Source organism: Hemicordylus capensis, chromosome 1 (genome assembly GCF_027244095.1).
Source record: "Hemicordylus capensis ecotype Gifberg chromosome 1, rHemCap1.1.pri, whole genome shotgun sequence".
In the NCBI taxonomy this organism is placed as follows: Eukaryota; Metazoa; Chordata; class Lepidosauria; order Squamata; family Cordylidae; genus Hemicordylus; species Hemicordylus capensis.
The window spans coordinates 115,337,442-115,352,109 of record NC_069657.1 but is presented as its reverse complement, the minus strand read 5'-3'; the positions used below and the strand labels follow the sequence as shown (position 1 = coordinate 115,352,109).

General features: G+C 39.9%; 1 protein-coding gene across 4 annotated transcripts in view; it reads left to right on the top strand.

The window, feature by feature from the left end:
• PARVA (parvin alpha) overlaps nt 1-12,561 on the top strand; it is a 133,887-nt gene extending 121,326 nt beyond the window's left edge. For 3 of the 4 annotated variants that reach the window (XM_053277267.1, XM_053277281.1, XM_053277290.1), the window contains exon 13: nt 1,099-3,204. In XM_053277267.1, coding sequence (XP_053133242.1) covers nt 1,099-1,175 — 77 coding nt within the window. In that variant the 3' untranslated portion in view covers nt 1,176-3,204. Of the gene's footprint in view, nt 1-1,098; nt 3,205-12,546 lie in introns of those variants that run through there. The other variant, XR_008312122.1, reaches the window with a different exon arrangement.
• The last annotated feature ends 2,107 nt before the right edge of the window (nt 12,562-14,668 follow it).

Genomic DNA, 14,668 nt, shown 5'->3' with positions numbered 1-14,668 from the left:
CATATGTCAAAATAATATTAAACTTAGTAGCATACCAAGTGGGGGTCACTGGCCTAGAAAAACCTACTTAACTTCCTACAAAGACCTACAAAATTATGGGTTTGGGGTACTACTAATTTCATTCATCTATAATTTAGTTATTTCCACCATTTGTGCAAATGATTTGTTTCCTTTTTTTTAACAAACAAAAATTGTGCAACAGTCTAGCATTTTACATGTATTTGACAACTTATGTATTGCCCAAATTTGCATTCTAGCCTTTCTAAGTTTCACGACTGAAGAACCATGTATGAATTATTCTGCTGTTTGGGAATATAAAAATGGATAATATTATTGTGACTGCTAATGAAGCATGTAGACAAGCACAGACCCGCTGCAAGCTTCTGTTAAGATTTGAGGGAGGATTTGGAAGTGTTGGGAGGAACCACAGGGCATACAAAATTGCTAGTTTTTCAGGGAAAGCTTGACCTCCCACCCACCCCAGAACTTCAAACAGTCCCTGTAGGAGCAGAAAGCACATACGCTCTTCAGCTACACAGTACTTGAAATAAGGATCTGAAAGGAGGTTCTTCTCCTGCCAACCAACAAGGCATGACCAATAATATTGAAAGTTTGGGGGTAGGAGGATGAGAAAAAGAATTGGGAGAAGGGAGGGAAGGAGCAAGGAAAACCAGTGATAGTTGGTTACAGTTGGTGTTACCTGTTGCACAAGTCACAAGCTATTTAAAGAAAACAGGTGAAGAAAATGCCAAACACAAAGGGAGCGTGTTCTAAAAGCAAGACAAAACCAAAAGAAAAATCATAAGAGCAACAATATATGCAACATATACAACTAAACAAGATATCAAAGACAACCATTCTGACAAGACTCTCCCAAACCTACATTTCATCTTACTCTGTCCAGCAATGCCCTCTTCTGTTCCTTCCTCATATAATTAGGTTTCAGATCTGACGCAAACATTTTTGTTGCAGGTTCAATTTGCAATGTATGCTTTGGAGTTCAAGAAAACACGAAAACATAACCATTATTAAGATGCTATTATTGCATGATCTGTTGACATTCTTTCACCCTTTGTTCTTTTCTTTTTTTCCCCCTAGATATTGTAAATTGTGACTTAAAGTCGACCCCGAGAGTGCTGTACAATCTGTTCACAAAATACAGAAACTTAGATTGAAGAAATGCAGTGGGTTGCTGCTGCAGGTGGTTGTTCATGACCCAGCCAAGGAGCCAATTTTTCTTGGTAGTCATTCTTTTGTATGTATGGATATTCTTATTATGTATGTTTGTTTCAGATAGTCTTAATTTAAAACATTCTAATTTCAATCAAAAATATTGTAAAGTAAAAACCTGATACACAGGTTTCTGCTGAGGGCCTCCATGTTGGCTATATTATTATTCTTATAATTTCTTGGAGAACAAGCACCAGATACAAAGCCTGATCCTAGACATGTTAGGAGAACGGGCTGATGTGTTTGGAAATAAGTCTAACCCTGTAAGTTGTGCTAAGAAAATAACCCATTGTACACACACACACACACACACACACACACATTCTGCTGCTTGGAGCATGCTGCCGCTTATGTGGAACCCACTCTTAGCCACAGCACCATTACATAAACATTGGTACTCCTGGTGCCTTTGGAACCACTGCTTTAGTCCTCCTTCCCTTTTTCTATGCTCTGCTATGCTGCAGTGGGCACAGAAACTTTACAGATAAGGTATATACCTTTGAAAGCGAGAAGGATTTTTGTGTGCTTTGGAGATAAAATGAATGCGAGATGTTGATTGCTTACTGAAAATCAGACTATGCTACATTGTTGATATTGAGCCTAACGTTAAAATGTTAGAACATCCATGTTAACAAGATTTAGTGAAGAATATATATACAGGGAAAAGAAAGTTCTGTGTTGTACTATCACATTATATTATTTGTTCCACACTTAATATTGTACTAAATGTTGGGAAGAGCAGCCTATTTTTATAGCATTATTTTCAAGAGGAAGTGACCTAACCTTACATAACACCCTCTGTTATATGGATTAGGATGCTGATTTTAAATTAACATTTTTGATATATACTTGGAACCCTGCTATATAGTGGGGGGTCTAAGCTCTTTGATTACTTCACTTTGAATTGGTTTTTGTAATGCAAGTAGGGGGCTTCACTTTGTATAGAAATGTAACTGCTGTACTGATACCTCCCTGAAATTTTCAATAGCCTAGGGCTGATTCTCATCTTAGTTTTGATTGTGGTAAAGTTGCCAATGAGTGATCGTATCTCATTAGTTTTGTTTGACAAATATGTTGCTTGGTCTCATGTGATTAGATCTAGGGTTTAATATGTCCTTATAACTAGATGATAAAAGTTTGCCTGACATATTACATACCATTTCTTACCACATGAGGGTGCGTACAAACAGCACAGTCATTAAACAAAACTGATAGGCCTAAATTACCTGATGGTGACTTTTAGAGTGAACAGATCAAAACTCTTATTCCTCAAATAGAGAGAGGCAGAAGAGACTTGATAAACTGCACCAGTCTTTTGCACAACTATGAGAAGTATAGGAACCCCATCTTTCTTTGGATCTGGTCACTTAAATGATGTTGCCATGTTACTTTTTAAAAAAACACATGAAACCTGGTTCTCAATGTACCTGGGCAGATTTGTTACTCTTTACACCGCTGATCTAGTTTTGTTGTTGTTTGTTGGGGGGCGGGGTTGGTTTTTTGTTTTGTTTTGCCATTTCACTACAAATCTGATTACTGCACCCTAAACACAGTTATATGTGTACATAAATTCTGAACTAACTTTCTAATTATTTGAAACATTTGCCCCTTAGTAGACATAAAGCGACTCCTGGATAGTATTGTCAGATTCACTGCAGAGGAGGGATCTTGTGCATACTGTATTTGAACAGAAGAAACACCTTCTGCAAGTTAATCTTCACCCATCGTATTGTTGTAGAGGTTGCAAGGGGCAGAATTAGTTACAAAACAATAGCTGACATCTTCACTAATGGTGCACATGTATAGCCAAAAAAGGCACCTTGGTGATCTTGTGGAACATCGTCTGTACCTGGCCCATGCGGGTGCATACAATGTTCCACAGGATCACTAAGCAAGTGTTTTTAAAAAGAAGAAATTGAGGCTTTAAGAAAAGCCTACTTATATTCTTATGTTCACCATAAAGTACCACTGCGAGTCAAATAGAAACAGGAGGCTTTTCAAAGGGGAGGGGAAGAGTTAAATTTTATTAAAAGTGGAAAACAAAATGCACCGTGCAGGGGCATAGAACAATGTTCTGCAAGATCACCAAGTTAATGAAAAATGTGAGGCTTTAAGAAAAGGCACTATCAGCATGGCCCCTCCATACATCTCAAAAGTGGTGTCTATTGGATATATTTGAAGTATCCCAAAAAGTCACTGTAAAAAGTGGAACTTTTTAGCACAGAGATAATGTGAGCTAAGCTCCAATGCACAGGGGAAAACCCAAATTGTGTATGGAGTGCTCCATGATGGAGTATGCGGACTTCGATGTAAATCCATCTGATGTTTGAATGCACACCTGCCCTTCTTGTGGTGAAGCAAATTAAAATCACCATCTGGGAATGGCCCAGGTGCTCGTGCAGGTGGGAGTGATTTTTGCTAGTCCTCCTCCCTCCAAAAGCACTTTGTGCAATCTGGTAGTACATCCCTGAGGGTTGTTCAGCCCTCAGAAATCCCACTTCAGGGTTTCATGGAGTTTTGCAAAAGAAAGGAAGGTCAGTTAAAATCACCCCACCTGCAGGAGCATCCATGCTTCAGAAGCAGGGCCACGAGCACTGTCCACATGCTGGGGCGGGGGCTACGTGTGTGCATGTTAATGAGGGAGTCAGCCATTAAAAAATAAATAAAAATTGCATCTGAACCAGACTGGAGAGTTAACAAAACATTGATGACCTTCAATCAGAATTGAGCCAAAACATTTTATTATTCATTTTGCTGCACAGTCTTCTCTGAGGTACATTTCTGAGCAATACTCTAAAGTTGGCAGAAATGTTACTGAGAAGGAGATGCAGGGTATCTGCTTCCAGTGGCAGAATGTAAAAATTCCTAGAACCAACCCTATTTTCACTTCTTACTGAGATGAGGGTGAGAGGGGGAAAATCCAGTCAGGGACCGGTATGTTTCAGGACCGTGCTCTGACCAACTGTTTCCAGCTGTTTGAAATTCTCACGTTCTGAGGAGTAGCTCAAGGTCATTGTCTGAGCTAGCCAGATGCTTCTGATTGGAAAACCGGTTTAGCTTTTATTTGACTTCATCTGAGAGAAGCAGTTCGTATTGGCGATCAAGGTAAATGCAGCCAGCAGGAGAACTACCAATTGTGGGACAGCATAGAGGACGGTTTTCAAAAAGAAAAAATTGGCAATTCTACCCAGAACACTTTCTTTTGTTCCTCTCACCTACTTAATGATTTCTTGGAAAATATAAGGCCTACTCAGGTGTCCAAGTACCCATGGATGCTGTATTGGAGTACAGCGTTTATGAGAGTGCTGCTGTAAGGCTTAGTTCTGCACTGACAAACTCTTTAACTACCACCCCACCACCACACACACACACACACACACACACACAGAGCATTTGTCTGAAAATACAAATCCTATCCTGGGGGAGAGACTCTCCCTGTGATTAGAATTCTCTCCATGAGTGTATGTCTCTGTCTGCAGACAAATGCTGAAATGGTGGAGATCGCAGTGGGCAGGACAATCACACTGGGGGCTGGTCTTGCCAATGTGCTCCTGGGGACACTGTAGTCTTGCAGAGCACTCCCATTTTCATAATTCCTGAACAGGGCTATTTTAAAACTTCTCTACAGCCCTCAAAAGAGCTTCCTCAACGTCTAATTATTGCACCTCTTGTTCTGATCTGCTATCCCTTTTTAATGTAACAAAGAGATTTTAGTTCCCTTTCAGTTCACTAAATAATACTTTGAGCCACTTTTTGGGTTTGGATTCAGTTTTGGTTCAGATCACCCCCTTTAGAGTTCAACATGTTTCAACAGTCTCCAGGCAAGAGGCCATCTGCTAGTGGCTTGTGTTACAGAATCAAAGTTAAAATCAAGAAAAAGAGTATTGAACTTAGTGGTTGCCAAAGAAAACAGAAAGTTCCTCATCACTTGAAGTCATTAAATGAGGATTGAATATCTATCTTACATTTATGCTGAGCAGAGGGAAAGAATTACATCACAGAAAAAAATCTTTCAATGAAACTCTTTTCAAAGAAACACAATGCTAGGGAGGTCTAGACTTCTGTTACTCATTTTGCTTTGTTGTATTTCCACACGGTCATTAGTATTTTGCAGCATTATATAGCTATAGTATTGTTTCATGTCAGTTAGATTTGTATAAAATACAAATAGAGGATTTTTTTAAAAAAAATGGAATTCTGCAGATAATAGGGAAAGTATTTAAATGATGTAAAACAGTAAACTAATTTTATCATCTTTGGAGGAAGTTTAATAGCTTATTCCAAGAAAATATTTTGTACTACAAACAAGGGGTCAGTATTTCATTCAAGGAACTCACAAAATATTGATGGCTATTTGTCTAAAAACAAGACCTTGAACATCTTTGCAGAAAGAGTATCTGGCCATTTTTACACTGAGTTCAGGTGGTAATGGATGGGTACAACATGTTGAACCATTATTTTATTAGCTCTCAATTTTCTGACAAGGATTGAAAGCGGTACTTCCTCTATTATTTTTGGAATGTCAGTATTTTAAAAAAACACCTGTCATTATTGTATTCTATAAAACATACTAATGTGTTGTGACAATAAGAAGGCACTCCTTTGTAAATATAGTAAGTTTGACATTTGATGGTACTGAAGGCAGTCGCTTGTATATATAGTTTTCTCAAAGTGCTGCAAGCTTTTTTCTTTTAGCCTGCTCAATTATAAGCTTATTCCATTATAAGGCATTTTTTTCATGATTGCATTTTTTCATATGCTAATCATACAGGCCCTGATCCAATTGTATGTACATCGTAGTAGCACACATGGAGGTCTATTGGAAGAACACCACGAGTAGTTCACCTTTGATCTTGATATGTCTCCTAACTGGATCACAGCACCAATCTGGATGCATAACTCTTTGCACACAGGAAGCTGCTCTTGCTGGCCATGGCAAATTGATCCAGTGGTGGCCCATGACATTTTGCTGCCTGAAGTAGAGCAGCAAATGGTGCCCCTTCCCCCTGCTCCTCTGTCGCTCTCTTGCTTTTTAATGTTAAGTTTCCAGTTTTTTCCTTTCAAATCTCCTCCTTCTTTCCTTTCGTATTGCAAATGGGAAGGAAAGAAGAAAAGCAACATAGAAAAGCAATGCTGTTGTTTCACCTTCCTTCTTGTGCAGCCCTTCCATGGGGGGGGGGAGGGGGGGAAGGGGGGGGACTGCTGTGCTGCCCTTGAGAACTGGCCCACAGTGTGTCACCCGGCTTCATGCTAGGAATGGCCTTGAATGGATCTCGGGGAGTACATGCACACTTTTTCTTGCCATTAGCTGCAACAGGAGAACTCTGCTTGGGCACACTGAACAGCATATCCACATTGTACTTCTGTCATAGCACCACCTACGTCTTAATAATTTGCTCTGGTGATAATTTTGCTAATAGCACTTTCTTTCTGGAACAAAGTGAGCTTTACAAGAAACAAAAATATATGTTCTATCCAAATTCCAGTCTGCTCTTTGAGTTGACGGTGTCATGAAAGTGAGTTCTTTGGTTTTTAAAAGGAACTAAATCCATCAAACCTTTGTTTTGATGGAACAGCTATATAACTCATATTTAACATGGAACAGTTTAGTAATTTCCATACCCAAGTGCTACATGTCTTATATTAATGGATCAATGGATCCTAGTTTATATTTCTAATAGAGATTTATCACCTATATGAGATAAATATGAAATAGAATCTATAGATTATATCTAATATTTATTGCATCTGAAAACACTAGAAAAATATATATATATTACTATGAATGCAGGTTTATTTCTGTATCACTTCGTATAGGCTTTTTTTAAAAAAATCACTAGTGTTAACTTAGTGAGTTAAGTTGTGTCATCCTGTGATTTACATAGAATTTGTCACCTTGACTGTAGTAGGATAATTTTAGGCCAAACACTGCCTTATTTATAATGCCAGTAAATGAATTAATTTTGCAAATCATGATAGAAATGTAAGAATAGCATTGCAATTATACTTCTGTTAGACCAGCACATCAGAATCTTAGGATTCTTAAAAGCACAGGTCTGTAGGCTACTGAGCCTGATGAGAAAGACCAAAGCAACAAGTGCTGCCATGGTATGCTGTAAAACTGCTAAGGAAAACAGGATTCTTTCAGCCTCCAGTTCTTACATCCTCTGCCTTAGTTAAGCTGTTCAGCAGCCCCCATGTGCAGTATACAAGAGGCTGCTTGGACTTGCAATGCAGTCAGAATCACATATGATTGTGGGTGTGGACAGACAGTTGCTATCATCTATTTGTTTGTAGCAGCTTGAAAAATGGCCACTGTGATGGCCATGTGACCATATATTGAACACACCCATGGAGAGGCACTGAATCATACCATCTGTGTAATCTGTTTTGATTCTGGCCAGGTGACAAGTCCAAAGGTAGTCCACACACTGCTGCAGGTGATTTCAGTTTGGAGGATGTCAAACATCTGAACTGGACCACTCTCTCTTCCATCAATTTGTGGAAGGGTTCCTCTTTTCTCCATGTTGTTTATCCATTGTGGTTTTCTTCCCTGCTGCTGGCTGCTGCCATGTAGGAGGAACCCTGTGTAGGTGAGCGGTCATGTTGGTGACCATCATGAAACATAGTAGGGTTTTGCCTCCTTAGAGAGTTACAGTTGGGTCATCTGAAAAATGACAGTCAGAAAAAGGCTCAGGATGATCTCATCAGTTGTTGCTACATCTTGTCTGTTGGTACGTGAATTCCCTGTACCAAGCTGTAATTGAATCTCAAGCCTGGCTTAGAAATAAGAACCCTGAAGACTTGGGTTTTCAGCATAACAAGGAAAGAGTGTATAACCTTCATGGCTTCTAAAGCCATGCTGTGTTATTTAAAGGGGTTTAGATGTTTCATTTCATATTCCCCTGCCCTTTGTCCACCTGACCCTTCTGCCTGAATAATCTGCCAGTACCCTTCTTTACTTTACTTTTTACCTAAAATAATCTTTACTAAAACATTTTTAAACTAAAAGATTTTTATAGCAGGCTCACAGGCCATATTTATTAATCAATAAAGCTTTCATGGGTATTAAGATAAATGACACCTGATCATTGTAATTGACCTTTGCTTTATTTTTAATATTGATCTATTTGGAACTACGCAAAAAGAACCCTCCTGGTTCCAAGCCAACATTAACACTGCTAAATAGTTGGTTTCCCCCCAAAAATTTGTTTTTATTTCAGTTGTTGAAAATCTGTGTCAGTGTTCAAGACAGTACATATTGGGCGGGAGGGCGGGGGGGGGGGGGGAAGCAGGGTTCAATTACCATCCCTCAGATGACCACTTGCAGCCCCAAAGGTGCACAAGCCATGTACTCACATGACCAGCACTGCTGGAAGCAACATGGATGAAACTCTCCTCTGCTCCTGGTAAACAGAAGCTAGGACTTGGCCCAGCCTCCAGAAATCCCACAATGCACCACGTGACACACACAGTGTATTGGGGGATTCTAGGCACTCTAGGCGCCTGTCTCTGTGTACAGCCAGGCTGGAAGCAGCCCGGCTCACACACAAGCAAGTAGCCTGGGTTTACGAAAGACTTGCTCCCTAAACCCTGGCTAGCAGCTGGGCTAAAAAGCCAGGCTAGGCAGTGCTGGCCCGGCGGTTCTCAATCTCAGCACAGCCTAACCCAGGCTGGACATCCCTAGCCTGGGTTAGGCTGTACGTGAGAACAGCCTCATTATGTTGATTTTTTCCCCTCGCTATATCTTCTTGTCTGAGGATTGTTACCTGATTATGCAAAGCACGGTAGAATACAACAGCACTTGAAATTATGGCAATTTTGTGAAATTTTCTTATCTGCTAACTAGTGATGCTTTGTCAAAACAGATATACCAACATGCTTAACACATCCATCTATTTACAAGCAATCTAATGTGAGCTAAACTTTGGAATCTATGGATTTGGACTAAGGATTTGCATCCCCTCCTGTGCACAGGGTGGGTGTAATCAATAAGCATTAACCTACTGAACTGAACAAGCAAGATAATGAAATGTACAATGTGTTAACTGCTGTTGTGTGTTTTCAAAAAATTCAATACACAATTAAAATAACTAAATCTTCAAGATTCTTCAGATTACAAAAGTATATTCAAATACATATTTGAAACCTATTTTATGTGGGAAAATTGTGAGCATAAAAACTGCAAATTTTTATGTGGAACATTGTAAGGAAATAAATTAAATTGTTAACTTCAGAATTGCAGGTATTCTCTGTTCTAAACAATGTTAATGATTTAATATTAATTGGCATTCTGTCCTGCACATTTGAATCTAAATGTATTGTTGTTTGTAATCTGTGTATTACCTGCTACACATTAAAAGGTTGCTTGTTACTGTGTTCTGTCCAAATGAATCAGTGCTTTTTTAATTGTGGATTTAATCACATTTATAAAAATATGAAATTATGAAAACAGTGCTAGATTATTTATAACAAGTTTGTCATTTGTTCATGTTTCTAGACCGTCAAACATCTTCCCTAGAGAATAAGATCCTTGTAAAACCTAGTGGCATTGGTCTGTATCCAACAAGCCACACAACTAGTTTACACATCCAAGACAGCTTTGTATTTGTGTTGCCAAAAAAGCAGTCCCGTGTGCACACTTACCACAGCAGTATGTGGCACTCTCTCCTAATTGTTTGTTATAAAATCTATCCATATACTTAGTCATTAACTGCCTTCACTAAAGGATACTCCTTGTAGCAGAAGACAGGAAAAATAGTAATAAAATCAATTGTAGTCCAATATTCAGTTATTTAACAAACTGTAGGACTAGCAAGAGCAGCATATTATTTCCATGTAGAAAGCAAAGGCTTTGCATCCCTGCTGAGATTCTGGAGGAAAAAAGCACTGGGACTGAACTGAAGCCATGCCCATCCCTGCAGCAATACACCATTGGCAAAGACCTCCAAAAAGAGGATCCTGAAGAGCAGTGGATGGATAATGCCCGATTTGTTCTCACAGCACCAAAATCCTTATCACACAATCTATTAGCCATTTATTTGTGTCCTTTTGTTGATATGCTGGGACACAATTCCAAACAGAAGTGCAGGATATAATACTGTAATTCTTATATTAACAGAATTTGAAATCAACATTTGGTTTTAATTTAAAAATTGTCTAGACAGACATTAACATATTTTGTCTGTAGTTTAGTACAGAAAGTAGCTGTACATTGACATTAAGATAGGGAGTAGGTCAGACATAATTGTGTGGAACATCTCAAAATTGCTTTTGAGCCACATGGCAGAACTTTTTCTGGTGCACCACCAGCTTAAGCTGTCACCCTACATCCCTGAATGTTATGAGCTGTAAAACTACAAACTGACCCCAATGTTGGCACCACTGCAATGGCAAGCAATCACTGTTGCCAGATGCTACACACTAGTATCAGGCAGGAATGGACAGAGATGGAAAATGCCAGGAGCATGAGTAGGGGGATGGCATGCATCCTAAAGGCTGCCAAGGCAGAAGAGGCCTCTGATGGGAGCATGAAATCACAACTCCTGGTATATTAGAAGTTTCAAACCACTTTTGAAACTTTGACTAACAACAAGACTGGTTAATGGATAAGAGTGTGAGCTATGAGCAAGGAAATCACTCATTCAAATCTTGTCTCAGCCATTTATCACTTATATAGTAAGAATATAATTAATGGTATGCAAGTCTGCTGAACCTGATTGAACAAAAATATTGTAATATCTTTGTACAGGTGATACTAAGAAACAACACAAACAACTCTTACATTCTGGAAAGAGTGTTTAATACAGCGGCACAGTCCAGGGAGATTTTTTTTTTGCATTCATCCTATTGAAGTGGATGGAAGCTATGTAAGGGTACAGTTGGTAGCTGTGTATTTCCTTGTCTTCGGACCCAGGTGTGGAATTTCAGCTCTGTATCTGGCCATGAGACTTGACAAGACTCAAGTCAAACTGATGTTACTAATATAATGTTGATTGATGGGCCCTGTGTCCAAGGCAAAGTAGATTCACCAGCTCAGCCCTCTGAAGAAATATTTCCATCTGTAAAATCAAGGTTAAGAGGGCCTTCCTTGAAGTAAGGAAAGTAGTCTGGCAAAGTCTAAAGGGGAAGTGAACAAAGCAGCAATGAAGACTTTAGAATAGAGAAGATGGTGGAGATGTTTAAAAGGAGCAATCCATAAGATGTAGTAACTGCCCAGCTCGGAGGAGGAGCAAATGGAGTCACAGTTTTCCTCCCACCATTCTGTGACTCCCCAGCCGCCGTCCCGACCCTGGACCCAACAGTCTTGGAAGTGAGGTTGAAAAGATAATAGGGATGTGCATGAATGTTTTGATGGGGTGGGGAGCAATACCCTTAAGCATGAGTAAAGCAGGTCCTTACTTGCTCCTCTACCACCCCACCGCTTTTCCGTGCATGGCGTTGTGCTGCTCAGTCGTCCATCTACACCAACGGGGCTTCACACAGCAGCCTGAGCATGGCCACCATGCACAAGCTGCTGGGTGAAGTCCTGCAGCTATGTGGGGACTTCTGAGTGGTGCAGCGCCATGCCTGAAAAAGTGGCATCCTACTCGATGTGCCAAATCGATTTGTGGACATCCCTAAAACTATTGTTGTGCATTCAGTTAATTATTAATTCCTTATTTACACCTTGCTATGCTTTTTACACACAGACACACACACACACACACACAATGCAAGTCAGAGCCTACCACACCAGCAATAAAGTTTTAATTAACTTGGCCTCCACACAAAAACCTTTACAAGCAAGAGATATTAGATCAGTTGTAGCTTTACCATAAATTTTTATGAGATCATGTTGGAAAAACATTCCAAGGAAGAATGTAAAAGGATGGGAAGAAGCCACAACAGTTTCTCACCAGTTAAGGCTCTTGACATGTCACTAAGCTAAGCCAGCTGAAGTAATTTTCCACTGTGATCGTTCACCCAAAAAAAGCCTTCTTGTAAAACATTAATTACTGCTCCCCACTTTATATCGTCGTCATCATCTATGTGAACAGGGCAGATACATTAATAAATACATGTGGCTGCTCCATCATATGCAGTTTGGCCCTGGGATTTCTAAGATTTCAAATATTCTTTTGGGGGGGGACTTAGAAGGCTGCAATCTTACAGACAGTTCCTGGGAAGTAAATTCAACTTAATTCAGTGAAACTTTATCTATCTATCTATCTTCCTATCATATTTATAGTCTATTTTTATATTTTATATTGATTTCTATTTATTTATATTTTATATTTACTTCTTAGTAAATATATGGATGTTTTTATTTTACAGGCAGTGTTGCAGTTTTTGCCTAGAGGAAATAAATGGAGGTTAAGAAGACTTGCATACCATTATTTATATAATTGGCTGAGGCAAGATTTGAATGAGTGGTTTCCTTGCTGATAGCTCACACTCTTATCCATTAAGCAGTCTTGTTGCTAGTCAATGCTTCAAAAGTGGCTTGAAACTTCTAATATACCAGGAGTTGTGATTTCACGCTCCCATCAGAGAAGGCTTCTTCTTGATAAGGAGCTCTGTTCACTGGAAGCTGGACTCATCTGCTTTATTGACTTCCATACTAATTTCCTGAATAAACATTTTAGCAATTCTTGTTTTGCCCCTTGGTTGTTCGAAATTATTTGATGCTGGGAAACATTAAGTCACCAACTTGTATTCTGGTATAGGAGACAATCTAGTACAGCCACAGTGGGGTTGTACCACATGGTTCTCCTCAATGTGCAACACAGAATACCTATAACTACCCTGTTCCTAAAGGTGTATATACAGCTGTGATGGTTCATCTATTGACATAACTATAGTGGCACTTTGTGCTTGGACAAGTCCATCCTATTACATTCACTATTGTTTGCAATTTATTATAAATATTATAAAATATTAGGTATGCAAATTGGCAATGACCAACTTGTGCCTTGGTGGCCATCCTCCACCATTTGTGGCTGACAATCCAGACTTCTCTTCTGCTTGAATAACCACATGATATTCAAGCTCTGTAGAATTAGGGAACTATCCTTAAATTCTGGTACAGGGGCGTAGCAAGGTTGGAGTGGACCCAGAGACAAGATTTTAAAATGGGCCCCTCGCTGATATACACAAACACACTTCACAATATATAGTGCATTCACACTCACATCCCCATTATGAGTACGGTGAATATCTAGTTCACATTGAATCTAGTTTTTTTACTCTCTGCTACTGCCGATCTCCAAGAGACTCAACATAATTCATAGGGAGTGCAACACAGGTGGGTGGGGAGTCATGTGATGTGCCTCTGGGGGGCCCCTCGAGGCAGTGGGGCCCCAAGATGACCCTTGCCTAATGGTAGTTACGCCCCTGTTCTGGTAGCATACCCACCCACCCACCCCCAATTACTGCATCTGTCCTAAGTTGGGAGTGTGGCCACTGGGGTGGATGTGAATATGGGGCATGGCTGTCAAAGTGGATGTAGCTGTGTGGGCTATCATGGAATGTGCCTGCACTTCTGAATGTGTGACTATACCACTGGTCTTTGCTTTCACCACCTCCTTAACTGGTGTTAAAAGACCCCAGTAAGGAGACATGTAAGTCTTTCAGGGTTTGTTCATTAGGAACAAGTAGCATCTGCTCTCCCATCTACAAAGATGACAAGACATAAACACACCCCTATGTATTTTGGGGTTCAGGAAAAACTGTGAGCCAGAATTTACCCTCACTACTAACCTCACACAATCAAAATTGGTAAAGGGTTTTATTGCAAGTGTATAACATAAATACTTGCAAATTACCTTCTAGCCGTAGAGACCTAATACGGAAGAACACTTAAAGGTTACAGGACAGCTTAACCAGAGAGGAGCAAAGAGGACTGGCTGCAGTCCACCAGAAGAAGAGGGAACAATGAGATGGAGAAACAAATGTGACTTTACCACCAACCCAGATTGGAGTCGATGGGGCCAAAGTTATCCTTACAACCAATAGAGGATGACACTCCTTGGATGCACAGAGTTAGGACCGTAGCTGCTGGGTGGGAAGCAGTCCACTGGGGGGTCTAATTGAGGGACAAAGCCCTGGGGGGGGAATCCCTCCTTAGATTTCCTACTATCCTCCCCAAACAAAAATGCTGAAAGAAATGTAAACACCAATTGGCTTTGACAAACTAGAGCTAAATGTATGACTCTGTGTGTGGTTTTTGCAGGCGACACTAAGCAAACAGGCGGCAGGAAGACGAGGGACTGCAGTGCAGCGACTAGCATTTGTAGTGTACAGTCACTAAAAGGTTGAGTTTGGTGGTGGGAGTGTACTACCAGGTACTACTGTAGCTGTGCCCATGGTAACAATTATTTTCTATTTTATTATATATGGCACAGCTGTTGTGCCATATCTTAAAGGTCTATTTCCCAGTGAAATTCATTCATTCATT